Source organism: Molothrus aeneus, chromosome 3, assembly GCF_037042795.1.
Source record: "Molothrus aeneus isolate 106 chromosome 3, BPBGC_Maene_1.0, whole genome shotgun sequence".
In the NCBI taxonomy this organism is placed as follows: Eukaryota; Metazoa; Chordata; class Aves; order Passeriformes; family Icteridae; genus Molothrus; species Molothrus aeneus.
This window is the reverse complement of record NC_089648.1, coordinates 34,620,618-34,642,482: the sequence shown is the minus strand read 5'-3', so window position 1 is coordinate 34,642,482 and position 21,865 is coordinate 34,620,618. Positions and strand designations below refer to the sequence as shown.

The 21,865-nt window shown below is 37.1% G+C and overlaps 1 protein-coding gene across 2 annotated transcripts in view; it reads right to left on the bottom strand.

Moving 5' to 3' along the window:
- BIRC6 (baculoviral IAP repeat containing 6) overlaps positions 1-21,865 on the bottom strand; it is a 176,040-nt gene that overhangs the window by 75,433 nt on the left and 78,742 nt on the right. For both annotated transcript variants that reach the window (XM_066546647.1, XM_066546648.1), the window contains exons 44-56: positions 20,311-20,444; positions 19,246-19,373; positions 16,897-17,459; positions 13,801-13,976; positions 13,158-13,254; positions 12,788-12,982; positions 10,711-10,911; positions 9,806-10,085; positions 7,020-7,276; positions 5,737-5,845; positions 5,005-5,226; positions 1,317-2,097; positions 290-433 (exon numbers count right to left, since the gene is read on the bottom strand). In XM_066546647.1, the coding sequence (XP_066402744.1) occupies positions 290-433; positions 1,317-2,097; positions 5,005-5,226; positions 5,737-5,845; positions 7,020-7,276; positions 9,806-10,085; positions 10,711-10,911; positions 12,788-12,982; positions 13,158-13,254; positions 13,801-13,976; positions 16,897-17,459; positions 19,246-19,373; positions 20,311-20,444 (3,287 nt within the window). The remainder of the gene's footprint in view (positions 1-289; positions 434-1,316; positions 2,098-5,004; positions 5,227-5,736; positions 5,846-7,019; positions 7,277-9,805; positions 10,086-10,710; positions 10,912-12,787; positions 12,983-13,157; positions 13,255-13,800; positions 13,977-16,896; positions 17,460-19,245; positions 19,374-20,310; positions 20,445-21,865) is intronic.

Genomic DNA, 21,865 nt, shown 5'->3' with positions numbered 1-21,865 from the left:
AGTGTGTAAGAGTACTATTAAAAAGCCTTCTGTAAGATCAATTTCAGTTGTCAGATCCTTCAGAAGCAGTACATTTCCAACAAATATTTTGCGTTACTGTAGCACAGTGCCTTGAATTTCCTTCTAAAATGATGAGTTAAAATTCAACAGCACTTTCCTTTCCAAAATTCCATAATGTGTACAGCAGAAAAAAGCTGCTAACACGTCAAACAAAGTTGAATGTACTCAGGCTTAGGATTCACAGGCTAAATTTATCCCACCTTTACCATATGGTATCAAAAATTCTTACTGGACAAGGTGACTGAAGAAACAAAGTCACTTTCTCATCCTCTAGCATCAGTTGCAAAAAAAGCCTCCTAATAAATCCTGAAATATTTCCAGAGGTTGGGAGGTTCCCACGCTGAGGAGAGGACTGGAACAATTCACAGAGAACCTGAGAAGGCAAAATGATATCAAGTTTAAAATATTTCTACATTTAGGTTTTTAAAATATAGCTCTACACAGCCAAAGTAGGCAGTGCCTGAGATCCACTTCCAGTTACCACACCAGCTCAGAAATGAGCACCACTGAAGAAAACATCAGCAGCAAATAAGGCCCTTAATATAAAAGTTTAAAATGCTGACTCCAGCAAAGTAATTGTAAAGACATAGATTTCTCAAAAAGATAAAAAAATGACAATAAAGTAGTTAGAAAACCAGCTTTTGAATCCCTAAAGCGAACATTTCCCATGGCATAATGCACTATTATTCCCAGCCATTAACAGAGAACTGACTCAATTTTTTACTGAAGTCTACTTCTTCCTAGAGCATCATTATTTTTAATGCTGAAAAAGCATTTTTTCATTATACTTGCATTCAGCTAGGTCTGCAAGGTTAATGAATGTGACAAAGATAGCTGAATCTGCTCTAAAATGCCAAATGCAAAGCCATTTTCTGCAATACCCTGTATTTTCTTGGACACAGGTTGCACAAGCAAACTTCCGAGGAAATCTCCTTAGGTTACTAATATAAAATATGTGTGAAGCTTTCTGTTCAAACTCCATTTCACAAAAGTTTAGCCCTATCCAATTAAACAGTCTTTTGGAGTTCAGTCTAAAGTTTATTTCTCTAAACCAAGAGGAATACAAATCTATACAAAGGACTGGACATCCACGCCAAAACATTTTTATATATGTTTCAGACTCAGATCAACAAGCTAACAATTTTAATATAAATTTTTCCAGTCAATGACAGTTTACAAAACCCCAAGTTATTATAAAGAAAGGTAAAAGACACAGAAAGTTTTCAAAACATTAAAGCATTATTTTTCTCTCTCACCTGTGCCATAAGTCTCTGGTTATTAGGATGGCAAGAGATGCACTGGAGGAAGAAAGCAACTGTTGCATTTTCAATTGCTGTCCGCTGCTGAGTGGTCAATCCTGTGGTCACAGTTGAAGAAAGAGAGCTGGACCTTGCACTGGTCTGCTGTGCTGTCATATTGTGTCCTCCAGAGGTAGCACCAGAATGGCACAACAGGAATAAAAGTGCTGTCCACAATGGATTGACTTCAGAGCCACCCAACCAATCCTTCATCATGTGGCTGTTGCCAACTTCTGTCAGAAACCTGAGAACAGGAGCAACCAGGTCTGCCGTGATGGGCATTTTATTAAAGTGCTGTGGAACATGGTGCCTCCTGAGCCTGTCCTGGCTGATATCCATTGATTGTGCAGTGCAGTCAGAGCTAGAAGTATGGTTAAAGCAAAAACTAGCAAGACTTCTTACAAGCAGTGAAGGCAAACCTGAGTCCAGTAACTGCTTGATAGCTTCAGGAGACTGAGATGAGGCAGCAAGAGTAGCCAGGTGAGACTCTGTTAGTGCAAGAGGGGCTTGTGCATTTTTAGAGTCATCTGTCAAAGATGAACTAAGGTCCTGCTTTTTGCTGTCATCAGTCATAGACAGTCTGTGCTGACACTGCATTGGAGGAGGAGTGATACCCATCCATCCCATCAGTAAGGAAAAATAATTTGGGTGGATGTGGCACATGGAACAAAGCAAACTATCAACAGCTTTCTTCAAAACCATGTTGCAAGGAAGAGACATGGACCAGTTAAACAGTGACCTGTAGAAGACAGAAAATTGTATCAATACATAGCCTGCCAGTTATTTTCCCTTTTTTATCATTGGTTGATACAACATTTTTGCACTTTTATGGTTTACTATTACAGAAGCTGCTGTGAAACACTCCATGCTGAACTTGGAAGCTTCTTTTAGATCACAATATCAGCAAGATGCTGATTACCCACAAAAAGCATTTCTCAACTGTATGCTTAAATTTCTTTCATCATACTGTATTTTAAATAGATATAATCCAGCTGCACACAAAAACCAGATTTCAGTCTTTCAACAGTTGTCACACATCTCATCCACTTTTAACCAACTGCAACCTCTTCATGCTGTCAATTCTCCAAGCTGCAGCTGTTAGGGTCATACAATGACCCTATGTGTGTGGACAAAGGTCATTTACATGAAGGTGTCAATTCCTTGTAAGAACTGAAAGTAGTTTAACATGTTTCAAAATTTTTGAACATTTCCCTTATTAGGGATTTTCTTAAAGATGCTGCAAAAAAAATGAAAGCAGCAACAACCTTGTTGGTTGGACAACACACCCTTGTTATCCTTACTTGACCTAAATTTAGGACACAACAACAGAATTATTCCTCAGCTATTCTAAAGTCCCACCTACCTTTGGCATCACATCCAAGTACTATCTGCTTGAATGCTAATCCAAGCCATTTAAGTGCAGAAGCTAATTTAGCTCCTGTTATCCAGCTTAAATTTCAGAACAGGTACTTGTAAAGTAAAATGATAATTTCTTCACACAGACTTGTCCAGAGTATGTGAAGTACTTTAAAACAAAAACAGTTTTCCAAACTGCATTCACAGTACCTTGACACCACAGATGTTATATTATCTTACCATTTACAGACAGAAGTGAACATGCACTTCATGCCATTCAATGCTGGGTTTTTAAATTAAATTTGGATGTATTATTGTATCTTGCATTCCCATTTGAAGGCAAGGATTGTTTTCCCTTCTTCTGGATGGAAATGTTATTCTGTGTTTCGTCTAAGGGCACCCTAGGAGCTCAAGGAACTCCCTGGGTCTAACCAAAAATTGGATTTATTACAGTCAAAGATTGATAAAATCCCTCCCCAACAGAAAACTCATCTCAGTGGCTAAATGATCTATAACTCTGGGAAGACAGTCACAATTTCCAAAAGTCCACATGTAATAAACCTACACTTAACTCTTTTCCAAATATATATTAACACAATCCAAATGCTAAAATCTTCAGCATGAGTTCGTGCTCTATGAAAAATAAGTTTTTTTTCTAAATACATATTTAAAAATAACTATGGGATTAGCATCCATTGGCCAAAGCAAAAATACTGAAATGGAAAAAGGGGATGATGGGAAAATATTTCCAAGAACAAAGTGATTTATCACATGAAGGAGAAACTTGGAGCTATAGCTAGAATCCATTACAATATTTCAAAAGTTACAATACCAAAAAAATGAAGAATACACATGAAAAGTTACTTTTATCAGAAAAAATATTTGCCCATATAACTCTGACAAAAAAGCTTTTATATTTATTAAAGAATATATTTTATAATTTGCTCCAGATGGTGGCCTATATGAGTGATAGTTTTATATCTGGCAGGAGGTAGGGGAACAGGGTCATATTATAACTTGCATACTCAAACTAGGAACAAACTATCATTTCTCCCTGTAATGAAAACAACACACTTTACTCCAAAAGACAGGAACTCAGCTGTGAAACCAACTTTTATATATAGATTTTATATAAATCTAATTGGGCTGTCCATTTTGGAAAGCCTATTTTTATTAGAGCTTTTCCTTTTCAAATGTTAAAATGTGTTTCTGTTAAAGTGTATTGCTAAAAGGACTAATTGACCTGCAATTTAAAATCCTTAAACAGATTCCCATGATGAACAAGCTCATTTTGAATTAAAAGTTATCTACATCACTGTATCATTGAAGAGTCTTTGGAAATTGTCTTGCTTGAAGTCATGTAAGAGTTCCACATGCTTGTACCTGTAACCATAACTTACACACTTGATAGTACTTCAATGTTTGACTATGCTTAAAGGAGACTGGTTGTGGAAAAATATGAAGGTTTCCTAAGACCAACAACAAAACCATGTGCAAAGATCCCTTCATTAACTGCAACTGCATTCAACAGTACAAATCAAAGATGCCTGACTAATGCTAGATACCATAATTTAAAAGCCATTTTTCTATAAAATGTGAAAAAGTGTTATGTGGCTTATTATTTTGTTTAACTATCTCTTCCATTTAAACAACATAAATTGCAAATACTATATCCTATATTTTCATTTTGGGAGTCACTAAGAGTATATATTTGGTGTTTAGGGTGAACTTCTCTTTAGAATGCATCAAAATGAAGCAAGTTCACAGTTTAAGATTCACTCCAGATTTTGTGCATTCATTCCTTTCAAGTCTGGCTAACCAGAACAGAAATGAAAATTCCAAGAAAACATCCCCACCTTCCCACCTCTCAGTTATAGATACTGGATACTGAGACAAATAAAATAATGTTTCTGTAACAGCATCCTAATGAAGATCACCTATATCTACTATGAAAATTACTGCAAACAATTTCAGCAAGAACAGTCCATTAAAAAACCTCATGAACAAGACCATGAACCAGCTTACCTTTCACATCTATGCAAGTATACACATGCATTTCCTGTCTCATTTCAGATTTTTGGGTCTTTAAAGACAATTATACCTGGAATATGTCAAGTGCAGCTTTGAGTTTAGAACTACAAAACGATCTGTTTGTTTAGGTATGCATTCTATCAATTAGCTTCACTTTTCACTACTATTTCACAATAAGTGCCCTTCAAGTTGTATTACATCTGTGAACAAAACAGTTTAATTATAGAAATAACGTGGTGCTAAACTTTGCTTTACTTACTCAAAGAGCTCCCTGTCCAGCAACGCTGGCAAATCGTATTCTACAAGCAATTCGTAACTATGCCACAGAATTGCTGCCACACAATGCAGGTGGGAAGGGGATGGCATCAGAAGCCCATACTCTCTGGTTGAGCTATTGGGACAGATGTAGCTGACCCGGCCACTTTTTTTCATAGCTGCAACTCTTGCAGAATCACTGACCCATTTCAGCAATGCTTGAATTCTGGAAGACAAGATGATGTTGCATATTATAAATGAGCAAAGAAACAGAGTCAAAAGAGCTTGCTGGTTTTTTTGTAATCCAATTTACACATTTATCTCTTTCTTTGATGTAAAGTTTGAGAGTGAGGTCAAGCTCTTTTTTCTCAAGACTCAAATCAGGGCAAAAATTAATAAAAAAAATTTATCTTGGACAGCCAAATGTGAACCTTCTACAGAAAAAGAAAATATAGCAGGTATTTAAGTTCTGACTATTTGTTTTTCAACTGACTTTTCTCTCAAAGTTTTATCACATTTATAAGAGCAGAAATAGAGGGACAAAGAGAGCATTCCCTGAAAAGGATGAAAAGAGCTAGAACAGAAAACTGGGAGAGCTTATTCAGATTTCTGCACTTCCATGCTACCTCCTAACAATGAGATTCCAAAAATGTTTGGTTTTGTGAACTAAGATCAAGCCACTGTTTAGCAGGTTATTTTTGAATATGCTTCCATATGACAACCCAAATAGCATTACCTATCTTTTGTTCCAGGGTCTTGAGTTGTTCCAAGCTGATAAAGAATGTCTATTGTGGAGTCAGAAGAGAGACCATTTAATCTTCCAAACAGTAAAGGGCTATTCAGATCTTGCCGCATTCAAAAAAAAAAGGGGAGGGGAAATAATAGAAGTACTTACATACATATTTTTTAAGTGTACTAATGACATTATTACAGAATTGCAATATTAACATTGAATTAAGTTTCTCCATTAACATAAGGATGAAATTCCTATACACACCACTGTCTCAAAACTGCACAGTTTGTATGTCCAATGTTCATCTTGACTATGAAATGAAAAGCCATTACAACATATATCAGATACAGAACTCAGAGGTCTGCATAGTAGGGTATTCTTCAACATATTCCAAAAAGACATGACTAATTCCAATAGAGCTGTCAAACCTCTTGCTTTACAGAAGCAAACGCTTTTTTCAAAATGAAAGCTTATTTAACTCCAATTTCCATCAATAGGATTACAGTTGAAGATTTCCACTGATTATTTCCTATTCAGCTTCTCCTCACTATGTTCATCCTCTGCCACAAAGTACTTTCCTATCTAACAACATTCCCGCAAAACAGAGCAATCTATGCTGAAGCACTAGCTCATAGCAAAAGAAGTGATGGAAGCCATTTTAAAGAGAGTGTTTTCTGGTAGCAACCTCAAAACGGGAAAAATTGAATTTGTTTTCTTTCATTTAGAAACTACAAAACAGCAAAGTGGTATGAAACCATAAATACAAAATCCCCAGTTCACTAACAGAACAGCTTCTGCAATACTTCACTGTGGGACATAGAATGTAACTATATCTTCATTATGTACCTCTAAACATAAAGATTTTCAATGTTGAAAATATTCAGCATATTCAGGTATTCAGAATTCATACTGTTTTACAGACTACTGCTGCCCAAATTCTGCTGTATTTGTTTTCCTTAGCAGCATTTGTGGCAGTACTCTTTATTTTAAAACATCTGGACACAGCGTCTAAAGTAAGAGGCATTTAGGATACACTGTACATCCTACACTCTCTTCAAAACACCCTTCTAATTATGAAAAGCCAAACAACTCTGGGAGCACTGCTTTATCCTGGCAGGACTACCCACATACAAAGACTGTGATACTTAGAAGCCCATCAAAGCACAATGTCAAGTTCTAGCAACCCAGGCTCAGAATCAGAAAGCAACGTGTAAATACACTGTATTTGTACTTTTAGACAAGCAATGCTTTTAAGCAGCAACTGAAAAGAAATACACTGCACTCACCTGCAGGATCACTCCCTGATGCCGAGCAGTTTCTTAGAAGAATGTCAATCAATTTTAGTCCAATTCTGGTGGACTGAAGCCCAATTTTCACAAGCACAGCCTCAATGTTGGGAGAATGCATCCCACAGTAAGGGGACATTAGTAAAGCAGCACATGTCTGCAACAGATTAGCAGTGGGTGCTGCAGCACTGGCCATCATTCCTTCCAAATCACTTATGTGAGTCAGGCAGTGGTGTAATAATCTTAACCATCCAATACTGAAAAGGAAAACAGAAAAATGAGCTAATGTATTATTTTATTGCATTACTTTTTACCTGTATTAGATTACAGGACAAGTACCACAGAAAACTTCTGTGACATGATCAAACATCATCTGAGCAAAGCAAATGACTGAATTTAAGACCATAATGAAATACACATTAGTAATGCTGTTGCAATCATTGGATTAAGAATATAAGAAAGGCAGGGTCTGTGGGCAGAAAGAGTTAAGAGCCTGCAAGTTTTATTACTAAGGTTTTTCAAGATTTCTTGATTCACATACATATTTCTTCCAACAGGAAGAAATCCTTCCCTGTTGAGGGAAGGATGAAAGGGAAGGTGTTTATATATATGGGGATGGGTGTGGGGCAGGTTTGGGTTTCATTAATTTTTTTTTTCTTCTTCTTTGTTGGGTTTTGTTTGCTTGCGTATTGTTTTTATTTACATCAAATGAGTGAAAGTGCAACAGTAGTTGGCATTAAAATTATACACCTGCACAACTTCCCTGACATTACAAATGTTTAGAATCATGGATATTTACAATAAACTACAGTGAACCTTAGGGAACCTGATTTCTATATTTCTGTATATAGAAATAGATATATATATCTATATATCTATTTCTGTATTCTAAAATACATATAGAAAAAGCAGAGAAATTAAAAATGTGTTAGCTACTACATTTCCCTCATGTCTCTCATTCTTTGACAAAATTGTTCAGAAGTTCTTTTAATAATAAATCCTGAGAAATAAACCTATTGTAATCAAATCAATTTGGCAACACATCTATTAGACTTTACACCACAATACTATTTAAACTAGAATCGTGAACAAGATGGCAATCTAAGCTGTATGTGAAATAAATGACATCTTTCACTGACAAGTTCTAAACTAGCAGGTTGTTTTGACAACTAACTTTTACCACAGTTTTAAAAAATGCAAACTTAATTACAGATCCTAAATTAGGCTTACAATTTCATTTTAGAAATCACTTACTCCTAAATCAATTGGATTCATTAATAAAAAAGAGCAAGTTCTCTGCTATGTCTAAAATAAAATTTATGCCAATTTTATTGAATATATGTTTCACATTACTATCACTGTTTTACTGAGATACAACATTAAGCTGAAAGCTACAATAAAATATTTCAAGAAATGAGGAACATACATTGACCTTTCTTTAGATACTGGTTATTCTTGTGTGACTTTATAACAACCTTTTCTTAAGTAAAAATACAGTATAATTTGGCAATAGTAATTTTCTTCACTGCTATTTAAGAGCAATGACCAATTTCAGTTATGCAGCTTTTATAAATGTACACCTAAAGTATTCATGTTCTCTAAATTTACTTATGCTCTCAAAATTTTCCCCTGCAAAAGAAAGGTTTTGAAAACTTTCCCACGTGCTCTTCAAATATATAAACATTAAGATTTAAAGATTGAATATTTAAAATTAATGAGTTTTTTACAAGTTTGTAAGCTAATTTTGAAAACCAGGAAACGTCAAAAATCCATCCTGTAAATTAAATTCAACGTTGGAAAATGCTGACACTTTAAAAAAACTCTTGAAGTGTTCATTTAGTTTTATTTTTAAGAAGAGTAAGAAACTCAAAATGCCACCTAACCAAATCAACACTTTAGAAAAGAAATCTTGCTGATATGCCAGAATCGTAAGAACCTTCAGCTCCTATTTCTGAAATGTTTGCAAACAGCAATATTAGATATGACTTCCACAAAACATTGCATTGTTCTACTTCTACTCCTGCTCCAAAACTTATGTAACTCCATTGACTTCTGTAAGGATAAGAAGTATTTTGGCACTCCATTTTTTTTGACAACTGCCTACCCATTAAAAACACAAAATGCAACTCAAAATGCTTTCCTGTGCTTTATATTCTCTCGCCATTGCAGGGACAAAACATTCCCTTTTACATTTGCAGACTAAGCATGCTACTAAAGAAGGCAGAAGCACTGCTTATATTTCCTGATGCAGTATTCACATTCTCTGAACAGAGAGAGACATGGTTCTCTCTCCCAGGATTTTTCCTAGGGAAGGCAGTGAGAAACTCAGAGAAGAGAAAACCACTCTTATCTCTACTTGCTGCACCTGTTGTTTGGCACATTGGGAATGTGTTATGGAGATTGCTTACCAAAGGTGATTGGTTAGTTGGATTCTGGTGATGGTTGTTTGGACTGATTGGCCCATTGGGTCACAGCTGTGTCCTGACTGTCTCAGACATGGTCAGGTTTCTCTTAAGTACCATTTTAGTACAGTATCTCTTTAGTATAGTATTAGAGTAATAAAACATAGCTTAATAAAGCATTTGTTCAGCCTTTTGAAACCATAGAGTCAGAGCACATTATTCCCTACGCTGGGGTCGCCCTGCATCAACATCCCTTCATACTGGAAAAAAAAAGGAGGAAGAGTTTGCTACTGAAAGATCTGACTCAGAGAAGCAAACACCATAAAAAACCCGAACACTAAACCATGAACTGGCACAAACTGTCCCCTGTCACTGGAGCCTTACCTTGTTTTGGAGACCTGGTCCTCGGAGGGAAGGAAGGGGTTGTTGACAGTGGCAGAGGAGGTGTTTCCAAAGGCTGTGAGGCCCAGCAGTTTGATCTGAGAGAGCCCCAAGGTGCTGGCATCCCGAGGACGATGGAGACGGAGGCAGACAGCTGAGGCAACTTCAGCTTTTACCAGCTGGATTTTTATATAGGTGAGACCACTCGTGATAACAGGAGTAGACAAAGGTAACATATTGACACCATCCGCGCTTATTTCAACAGACACTGATGAAGGGCAAGCTACAGAGTAAGATAAGAAGGTTTAACACTATTTTAAAATCTGTACCAGTTTGTCTTCATCATGGCTACACGGTTAACACTTAAAATTCAGAACACAGAATGACTGAAATGGTCTCAGGCAGACACTACTACAGAACTGCAGCTGGAGAACTTGACCTGGGAGACGGTACATGTCAAAAAGCACAAGCATTTTGATATATGGTATATTCAGTTTATTTCAAAGACTTCAGAGAAAGAATAGTCCTGTCACTGTAAACACTGTTTCTCCCCATCAGGGTTACAATAGCAAGAGCTGAAAATCTCATGCTTTTTCCCAACTACCATACACAAGCATTTTGCCTGAAGAGCCTTGACCAATATCACTTTCTCACTGGGTTTTGGTGAGCATGACAAAGTTTTTTTGACATATTTAACAAGAATGGCACATGACATCTACTACACTAGAAAACAAGCAGAGGCAGGGACTTCTGTTCTCAAGGAAAGCAGAATTTGCAAGCTTTTCAAACTTATTTTACAGGCATTACTCAAACAACTTCACAGCTTTAGTTCCTCTGATTACACTCTTTGTATTGTATCCCAACCATCAAATTTTTCAACTGGCATCAACATCAGTGAATCTACTTACTTGCCAGAGAGGCCAGGTGAGGCTGGATGTGGATCTCCTTGAGCAGCACAGCTGCAGGAAGGTGAATGGTGAGGTCACACCAAGCTTCCTCAGGTAAAAATATGTATGACCATGCAGCAGAGCGAGCCCGTCTATGGGGAGGAGTAGCCTGCAGCAGCACTTCAGCAGGCTGGGCAGTGGGGCTGCTTGAGGTGATTGAACCTTCAAAACAGCACCATTAACATTGATTATTAATGTTTATTAATAAAACCTAGATTAATTTACTACCCGAACTGTGGAAAATACCTTTTTTGTTCCTGTTTAATCTCTTCTGCTTTATCAGTAAATCAGTAATATCCCATATTTAATGCTCACTGCCCAGTTACTTTTCTTTTACTCTGAGCTGTTTTAAATAGGCAGCTTACATATCCACATGCATATGTATGTCCTTGAAATTTGCTAGGGGAAAACTGCTGCCAAAATTCTAAACTTACTCTCAAGAGTACATGACAAAATCAAACCAAATAGAAAGGTGCAGGTTAAACAGCAATGCTTAGAACTTGAACTCAGTTAATTCACAGTTAACACATTTTAAATACTAAAATTACATAAATTACTTTAAAACCAACTTCTGCAACCTTTTTTCTTTAAACAGCTTTCACATGAAAACCCTTTCCTAAAAAAAACCTGTCAGAATAAAAAAAAAACCTGACCACAGTTGCTGCTTCTTTTTCTACTCCCAGCATAAGTTAAGAATGATGAAGGAAGATGTAGGCTGTCTTCTTTAGCAGGTTATACGGCACACAAGACCAGATTTGAGCTGTTCCAAACTCCAGGTACTTGGGGTGTTTTACTGTAAAGTAGCTACAGCCTGACCCCACAACTAAATGTCTAGCAGCAGCTGGATATTGATAAACTTTCATCCCAAAATGAATTGAGCCCATCTCAGAGAATAACCACATGATGAGAATCAGAATGTACTACATAGACTATCAAATGATGGGAATTAGAATGTACTAAGTGAGGGTAACCAGAAGGTTAATTTTAAAAGCACACTCCTGACTGAAAGTTAAATATTAAGAGAGATGCCCTCATGGCAGAATATCAAGAACTGCAGCATTTTGTAAGCTGGAAGATAAGGTAGGCAAGAACCTACCACCACACATGCTTAGGATTTTTATTGTTTAAAGTAAAAAAGAATGAACATGTGCAGGATTCCTAAATTTACCATTCAGAAATTTATGAAGAGCAAAATAGAAGATTTCCAGTGGTCCCTATTCTACCAAATAAACCTCTTTTTATTGTCTTTCACAATGCCATTCTTTTTGACACTCTTAAATCTGAATCCCAGGACTGAACGGACTGCTTTCTCATCCAACAAGCTCTCCAGAAATTTTAAGATTAATCCCCTTTGGTCAGTGAGACAAACTGTATGAATGCATTCAAGGGCTGTACCAGGCTAGTGGGCAGCAACAGAAAACAAAGACACTAGTACTGAAAAGGAAAGCCTTTGTAAGATACTGCAGTACCACTACCTCTTAAAACACACACATTTTAGTTAACTGGCAGCCATTGTATTGATATCAGAACAGCACTGAAATTCTAACAAATGCTTGTGCAGGTCACTTGAGAGCAGTCAGAAGTAGATATGAGAGCATCATCAGCAATATCAGCTCCAGCTTCACAGAGCTCAGGCTCATTCACTATCATCCCACCATGCCATGATTTTGTACAAACTCCACCAAAATTGATGTGCCTTGAGAGAAGTTACTGAGTCTCACTATGTCTAAGGCAGATGGTGGGCTGGAACCAGGCATCCCCTGACCCAGGGGAGGAGAAAGGGGCTCACCTTGATGTATTGATTAGACACAGTTCACTCCCTCTCCTTCTCTCCCCTGTCCACATAAGGTCTTATTACCTCTGGTGGAGGGGACTAACCTCATGCCTCAACATTACCTTGAAACACCAGCAACCCCTCTCAAAAGAGGATTTAGTAGTATTGAAACATTTGACACTATTGTATTACTTTTTGTTAAGAACTTGATACACATTGAAATGGCTAGTAGATATTAATCTAAGAAAAAGAAGCATTACTCACCCAAAGGTGCAAAATTGTGAATTCCTTCTGCATTATCAGGCTCAGAAGCGAGCACTCTGGCTTTCAAACTGCTGTCTGTTGCTTTGGTGGGACCAGAATCCAGGAATTTCATTATAGTTGAAACCATGCTTCTTGCTGTGTTAACAATAGCTCTTGTGCTTGTTACCATGTTGTTACAGATAAGTTGAACACCACCTGTGTATAACGTGGGCACAGAGAAAAAAAATACTGCTCAGGAGTGCACAACAGATTCCACACAAGCAAAGGCCTGTTTAATAATACATGTCAACACATATATGTACTCTTTAAGTGCCAAAAAAATCTAAATCAAACTCTTTATTTGATGTGGCTAAAGAAAAGACATTCTTACCCATATCGTGGAAAGCCTTCAGTGCTTCACTTGTATCCAACACTCGTAAAATGAACCAGAGCAGTGGCTCAGATAACTGACATGTGGCAAGAGAACCCTAGAAGAAAATCAATTAAGAAACACATGGTTTCATACAAAATTAGTACAGTAGAAATTCAAGTAACAGCTCTCAGCCTCCTCTTTTAGTCGGCAAAACTACTAGAGAAGAAATGCCACCACAGCTAATCTCTCTGCCACCATATACAATGCCATGTTCCACATGGTTCAATTCCTTACACAGGAAAAGTCTTTGGGGTATGGAAAAGCTCAAACTCAGGGGGTGAGTATCTTCTCAGAAATATGAGTAGTGAGCATTAAAATAGCCACAATAAATGTGCTTCTCTAAATTGCACATAATAAAATATCTGTTCCATCTTCAAGCCTTTTGTCAGAAACATTTACAGGAATGTCAAAATTTTCTTAGAGAAAATTCTTTCCCTCTACCACAGGCAACAGAGAGAGGCTTCCTAACTTCAGCACCCAAATGAAGTGAGGCTGTAAAACTGTTAACATTTCTTTTACATAGCAATACTTTAGTTTTCTGACCTTATTACTGATTACAGAGTCAACTACCTTGAAGCACAGCAAGCCTCAGGGAACTCACCTGCCTTCCCATGTACCCACAGGCCATGTAGGTAAGAATAGGCTGAAGCATCACTTGAACTGTTGTTGCTTTCTTACTAAGTGTTGTCAGGATGGTGAATAACCCATCTCCAACTGATATTGCATCTAAGCCACCATGAAAGTTCTCATGTTTAGTCAGATGTAAGCCACTTGCACCTAAACAAAAGCAGACAGTTCAAAGATAACAAACTGAGACCTAACAAACCATTAATAGCACATAAGAGAACTCAAGAATATTCAAATGTTCACATGGATTTTTACTAAGTAAAAATGGACCAGTTTTCAGGATCATATGACTTGCAATTAGTGCTCCCAGATATGTATAAATAGGAAGACTTGACCCAGGAAGTCAGAAAATTTAAATCAAATCAGACCATAAAAATGAGTGTAATTAGTGAAGGAAACAGGGTAACTACAAGGATTGGAATCACTCCTAGCAAGAAGCAACTGACATTTAAGATCTTTTTCCTGATAATAATAAAGTGCCCTTGTGCTGCCCAAAACCTCCCCAAATATTTAACACATATATTTCTATCAGAAATACCTCTCCTGGCATTCTGTTTCTCACTATTAAAGCTCAGGATTTATTCAGGACAATTTTCTGAATATCAATTATCAGCAATATTGACTAAACATTGCTGAGATTACAGACAGTAAGCAAAACAATAGTCTTCCCATGGAAGTGAGTACTTCCATAAATACAACTATCTTACAATCATATAACTGTGATCTGGAAGAGTTGTTAAAAGTGGTCTTAAATGTAAGACAACCCCAGAATAATCCTGTCCCATTCAGAGAAACTGAAGCTATATGAACAAATAATAATAAAAATCAATGTGCTCAAGTGATCTTTGGAGCATGTCTTAAACCTTTTGGCAAGAGAACTGCCAGGTGTTTGGCCATTTTTAAACTGTCAAGGAAGCAAATATTGATAAGCAATGCATGCAGAGCAACAGATAAAGCAGTCCTAAGACCCAGCCGCTGTGCAGACAAGAAAAGTTAAATGGAATGAATAATAGAGCTGAAGTCAAGTGAGCTGGATTTGCTGTGAGGGAGGACCTTCAGCTAAGGACAAGATAGGATAGGAGGTGAATACTGTTACTGGTACGATTTTCACAGTTTGCCATTTACAAAACATAAAACCCCAATGAAACAGACACAATGGTCATAAAAGGAAAAACAGAATGAAAAATGTTTAAATTTTAAAGTGAATTACTCAGGGCCATCCTGGATCCTGACCAGCTGGTTTGCCAGATGTAGTAAATTAACACTATTGGCATAAATTTTGACACCAGAGCCACTACCTATCAGTAACATTTGCAGACATCTTCTTGTTTACCTGTCCTGGTAGCACCTTTCCATACTGCATTAGTTATTACATATTTATTACTATATGCTCATAACTGATTTTCAGATCCTCTGTAACCCTGGCTGCAGTCTCGCAAAATGTTTTTTTTTTTTTTTTCACAGAAATTGTTGGGAGAGAACTTAATATAGTTTTTCTTGAAGGAACTAAACCCACAAATAGCTGTGTTACATATTCCCAAAATACATGGACAGATTATTTTCAATAACCTGAATTAAAAACCCTTTGGAAGAACAATTCATTGAAGGGATCAGGTGGCCCAGAAGCCTAATTTCAATGAAAAACATTTTCAAAAAACTTTCTTTCCAACCTGTCCTTAAAAAATGCAAAACAACTGCCAGACAAAAGTCAGTGGTTTGGAAAGACATCAAAGTTGAGAAGAGTATCTGAATTTCACTCCAAAGAAACACACACCCAGAACAAACTACTTTCAGTGTTCATAAGTGCATTTGCAATATGACTCCAACTACCCAAAGTGATGGAGGAGATGCTCTGGAATTAATTTCAGGAAGGTTCCAACAGCACAATGCAGGCTTGTCAAATTCTGCTTCCTGTTTAATTTGACTACTAGAGATAACTATCTCTTCCTCAATTGCTTTCATGCTGTAATAAACCACTGGTCTAATATTCATGAGGGCTCACTGAACAAGTAACTGTTTCCTGATAATAGCACTGGTTAAGTTTTCTATCTTCTTAAAAGAGGCAGCACAGAGAAGGCCAGAGCAACTTGCTTCAAAGTAAGAAAATGAGTATAAAGAGAACAAAATCTTACAACTATTACACCTGAAATGGGGTGCAGGTCTTTGTCTATCCTCCTGCAAAATGCTCAGCACATGCAGAAATCCCTGGTATTTCAGCCAGTGGTTTAACTTGTGCAAATAAATTCTTATGCTACCATCACAGCACACAAGTAAGTCACAAAGACAGGTAGACTCTGAGAAAATGCACCTCAGATAAATGTCTGACAAACAGCAAACTTTGATTTCTAAGTATCATCATCTCCCTCAGTTCATAGAGGAAGATCCCATCCACATATATATGACTGCAACTCCTAAAACATGATGTTAATGCAATTTCTGATAAAACAGAGGAATAGTTTAGGTATTCTATGAAAGGGACATGATTGTAATCATTATTTTCCAAAAGTGATTTAAAAAAGGAAAATCATCCAGTCCAGCAAACAACTGAGGTAAGGTGTCTTGTAAGAAGACTCATCCTAATTCATCCTAATGCATAGAGGCATTTGATGGCCACAGGCTGAAATGCAGGAAATTCCACTTAAACATAGGAAAAAGGCTTTTCTACTTTAGGAATGATTGAACATTATAACAGGTTGCCCACAGCAGCTGTGGAGTTCAATTAAAAACCCAACTGAACCAAGGTACTGAGCAATCTGCTCTCAATTGAGGTGGCTCTGAGTTTGTGCAGGAAGGCTGGACTAGACAATCTCCAGAGGTCCTTTAACATTAAGCATTCTGAGATTCAGCAAATTCAAATGTCAAACACATTCCTGTTTGGTTTCAATTACTGTCTCCCACCTCCTGTTAGGGGCTTTGTTCATGCATCGGTTTCCCTTTAGCTTTTTCTCTCTTTTTTTCCTGTCACTTCTGTAACACATTCTTTCACATCTACACACAGCTTATGAGATTGCAGAAGTTTTAAACATTTCACCACCCAAGAGACCTTGCACATTACTCAGAAAATACCTACCAATAATCATGGCCATAGCACTGCTGTTACACTGGCCAAGAGCAGACAAAATCTGGCTCATAATTTGCTGGTTGGCCAACACCAAGTCTGCCACGTATGCAGTTGATCCTTGAGTATTAGGGTTGCTTCCATTGCCATCTTTGCCTCCTGAGACCTTCTCCTCATCAGACACACTGTCTGTAGTGCTGCTTGCTACTGGAACACGGGCACTGTATTCTCGGTTACTGGAAAGCGGCAGTTGAACTAAAATGTTGATCAGTTTTAATAAATCAAACATGAGCTGATCCCTTGTCATTTCTCCACAAACTGCTTTGGCATCACCTGGACGGATAATGTTGGCAAAAAGCCCTCCAAAACAGGCTCGAGCACCCACAGAGCTGTCTGAGCCACTGCGAGACATCACTTTGTCCGAACACGTAATGTAATGATGCACAAGAAAGGTTATGGACTCAATCACTGCAGAAATAGTGCTGACTGATACAACTTCAAAATTCTGTTCCAGGGTGAATTCCAAGAGTTTCACTTGAGCATCCAATGGTCCCTGGCCTGTCTGGAAAGCACCCCTGAAAGAAACAAAAGAAATAAAAGAGGAAGAAAGAGAGATATTACAAGTTATACAGGTTTGGGTGTTTGAGTGCAGTCTTTTTCCTTGATTTTTTTAAGGATTCAAAAGCACACCAGACTTCCAATAAATAAAAATCCAGCTATTTCCAGAAATGCATGTTGAAGCAAAATCTAATCTTCCACCTGCATCAAGTTTCTGTAATTTTTTAATATACTGGTCATTAAACAGCCTGCAGAACCTACTCATGCCACCACCTTCCCGATACTAGTAAGGATTAAGAGGTTAGCTTTGAAAAAGGCTAGGATTCATCTTTTGTTTTGTAATTCAGGTAATTTTGTAGGTAAATACTTGGAACAGTCTACATACAGGCTGAACAGTCCTGTTCAGTTCTTGGTGAAAAGTTTCCAACATTTGCAAGAAAGCCTCATGGAAAGCAGTCACATAATACTTTAATATCATGAGGATTATTTAGTTGCTAACAGGAAATCATGATGGATTTTCTTCTTCCCATTGATTAATCTTAACTGAACTTTTAAAATTAAATACAGAACAAAACAGTTTATAGAAACAGCTCTGAAAAAATATTTGGAATTTAAGTCATTCTAAAAGGCAGGAAAACACTGCTTTTCTTTACAACTAATCTTATGATCAGACACAGTACAGTTCCATAATTATCTGTGTTCTTTGAAATAACCATGTAAATCCCTTCCTGGTGCTTTGCTTCCATTTCATGGCATTTCACAAAAAACCTTAACACGTTTCAAAAACTACCCTTTCAGTGGTCTCAATACCTTATTTTAAACAAATGCTGGCATGCAGACACACACTCCAAGATTCACTGTGAATTAATGATTTTATTGTATTATGACATGTCTCATAGAAATCACTGATCATCTATATAACTTGGTAAACACCACTCCTATAATTTAAGTTACAAAGGTAAAATCTCTCGGAGAAGGCAGAAACCATTTTCTGTAAGATTAGAGAATAGATAACACCAGTGCCACCTACTGGGAATGCAGAACGGAGGAAACTCATCCCTAATTATGGGAAGCCTTTGTCTGGAGATGAGCAGAACATTAATACCAGAAAGAAATGCTTTCTAGTGTACTTCAGACGAAGCAATTGCCTTATTTCCAGTGTACCACTGAGACAAACTCTTGTGCCCATCAGCTTTGCCTTGAGGAAGCAGAACTGTGCAAGATGAGCCACAAGCTCTTCTCTCTCCCCTGGCCAGAGGCACTTCTCTACACTAGTGAGCATCAATAGGCCCCAGGAGAGTGGGACAGAGGGTGTTTTCCACTGTCATGTGGAGAGAAAAAGAACCCACCAAAGATAAAGCAGTAAAAATGCATATTGCATAAATAGAATGATGCAATCTCACAATTCATCCTACCATGTGAGAAAAGACATCTGTACTATTTTTACTATTTTTCTATTCCAGAAACTATGAGTTTCTGGAGTCTTTCATTAATTCAGACCTCTTAGAATAGTTTTTTAAATAGGTAAGCTCATCAACAAAAGGCATTACTTCACCAAGCTTTAAATAAAATCATTCCGACATTTTAGTGCCTCTATTGACACTCCCTCACACAGACAGATGTGTGTGGATTCCAGATGCACTTTTCCATGTGCCAGGAGCAGCCCAGGTCCTGCTGCTCGTGCTGCAGCAACAATGATGATTTCCATTGACACGGCAGATACACGTCTGAGGTGTGATTCACAATCACACAGATTTTAAAGAAAAGGAGGGCATGAAAGAAAAACAAACATGTAAGATTTACCTTTCTGTTGAAAGTATATGTATTAACTTCAATAAAAATTCACTGAACATCTGAGGACAAGTTGAAGAGAGGTGCACCTGTAATCGAGTAAGAAATTCTTGCATAGCTTGTGTTGCTGTTGGCCCAACCTAGAAGAAAAGACATTTTAGGAAGAATTATATACAACTAAAATGTCTTCAAGAACATTTACATCCTCTAAGAACAGGAAAGTATTTCATAGCTTAACTTGATTTTTGAAATTTTTTACAGCATCTTTACAAACTAATCTGTATCCATTTATATTATGTATTTTTCTATTATTAATCACGAGTCAAAAGCAAGAAATTCAGTTCTTTGTCTTTGTTTCAGCTTGAGACTCTCTTTTCAGTAATGCAAACTGTACTCCATACAGAATCCACTTCTGTGCTAATTTGAATGTTTTTTCACAAAGTACATACTTAAGTAAGTACTTTAATGGCACTGTGCAGTGTTCAAGTTCTGGAAATGACTATGTATTTTCTCGAAAATTTGCTGGAAGAAAACCCCGTGGAACTACCAGGTGTTTTCTGTCTCTCAAACTGAGACTCCTGGCAAATACTAGCTACAGTTAAGTTCACTTGGGCTTTTTTTAAAACACTATTCGCAGATATTTCAATGATGGCAAAAAACAAGAAAACATTAATTGAAATTAGGAGAGGCAGCAGATACCACATGAATTCAGAAACAGGAAGAAAATGAAGTATAATTTTAAGTTCAGGAATTCTTAGCTATTAAAACTTAATCTTCATTGGCATTTTCATCCCAACCCAACAAGACTTTGGGAAAGTAACTGAATGGAACACTTCATTCACATATGGCATCCTCTCCCTGTGGCAAGTCTCCAGAGAGCTGTGAAAAAATACCAGCACTACTGAGAGTGTATCAACAACATGAATTTCTCTATGGCTGCTCACCAGAACCAACTAAGTCTATAACTAGAAGAAGAAACAAGACAAGGATATAATACATTGTGAATGAACACGTATTTCTGTCAAGTGTCTTGAAATCCTATTGCAAGAAGTTTCTCTTATTTTAGTTGCTCATTACCTGTGGACTGTGTTGATTTGTTCCATGAGGGTTAGTGCCAGAAAGAAATTTCACTAACACATGAATAAGGTTGGGATCTGACACCAACAATTGGGCAGTACTTTCCTGAGCTCCAATGGCACTGCTTGGACCAGCTTAAAAATAAAGACATAAAAATTACGTGTGTAATCTTGAACATTAAATGTAAATCAAGTAATTTTAGTGCAAAACCCTTATATTTATTTCATGACGTAGAAACATTGTCAGCTAAATCAGGTACCAAAAACTGCTTACTCAGGACCACAATTTTGAGTTTTCCGGTAAGTACAGATACAAAGTCCCAAAACCATCTAATCACAGTGTTCCAAGCTTGCTAAGGCAGTATTCCTGAAAATCAAGATTAATTTTGCAGGTGCAACAGATACAGACATTTTGATTTGTCTTTTTTTGTTAGTCCAACACTTCAATAAGGCTCTAGTGCATTTTTTAGTTTGTCAGACAGAGACCAAGTGTTCTGTTATCCTGTAAACAATCATAGTATTTTTGTTCCTGGCACATGCAAAGACTTCTCAGAATAAAACTGTAGGGAGCTTAACAGATAAGAACTCTGAAGACTGGAATTTGAATCAAAATAACCCTTCAGTGATCAAACAAATGAGCTTTACTAAATGTGAAGCCTTACTCTTGCAGTACTAGTATACTGAATCAGTTCAAAGCCTGAAAAAAGCCCAGTATGAAACAGATCCTGTGGAAGTGGGACAATGCTTTCTGATCAATGCCATCATGCCAATGTTCTCCTTTTCAAGACTGGCTCAGGTGTACAACTGCACCCTGGGGGAGTTACAGGGACATTCACACATGGGTCTGAATGTGATCATCCCTTCTGATAAGGTGTGACTGACTCAAGAGTTGACAGTATATGTGCTAAGTTAATTAAGGCAGTTATTCCAAAAATCAGGCCATGATCTATTCTCAAATACTATGAATAAGAGTGAAGTCTCAGTTTGTGCCTAAGTCTTTTTCATTAGTTTTTTGCTCTACTTCTTCATCTGATGGCAAAAATTTCAGCAGATTTTTGTGAGACTGAATTCTAAATAACATCACAGAAAGTAAAAATTTTGCGAACAAAGTGCATCTTAAAGTCAATTACTTGAAATGGCAAATATGAAAAAAGATTCATAGGCAGTATTTAAAAACTACTTCCTTTAATTTCTATCAGCGTTGTGGCAAAATCTCATTCCCAAAGTGAGATTATTTCTAGTGTGTTATGGAGCAATATAGAGAATGTGAGATATTTCTGGTATGCATAGGGAAATGAAATGGCTGGATTTCTATTTTAATAGATTCAGCTGCTGGGGGCTTATTTTCAGATAGCTGAATATAAGCAGTGACTGGTGCCTGCATAGTTACAGAAATATTCCTACTCTGTTAGAAAAACTTCAGTCTCATTCACAGCAACTTAATCACTCCTCTCTGCTACTTCTTCTCCTACTACAAAACTAATTCCCAGAGATCATTAGCTAGTCCTAAAATGTTTTTTGGAAGATACTGATGACTTACTTATAATGACATTTTC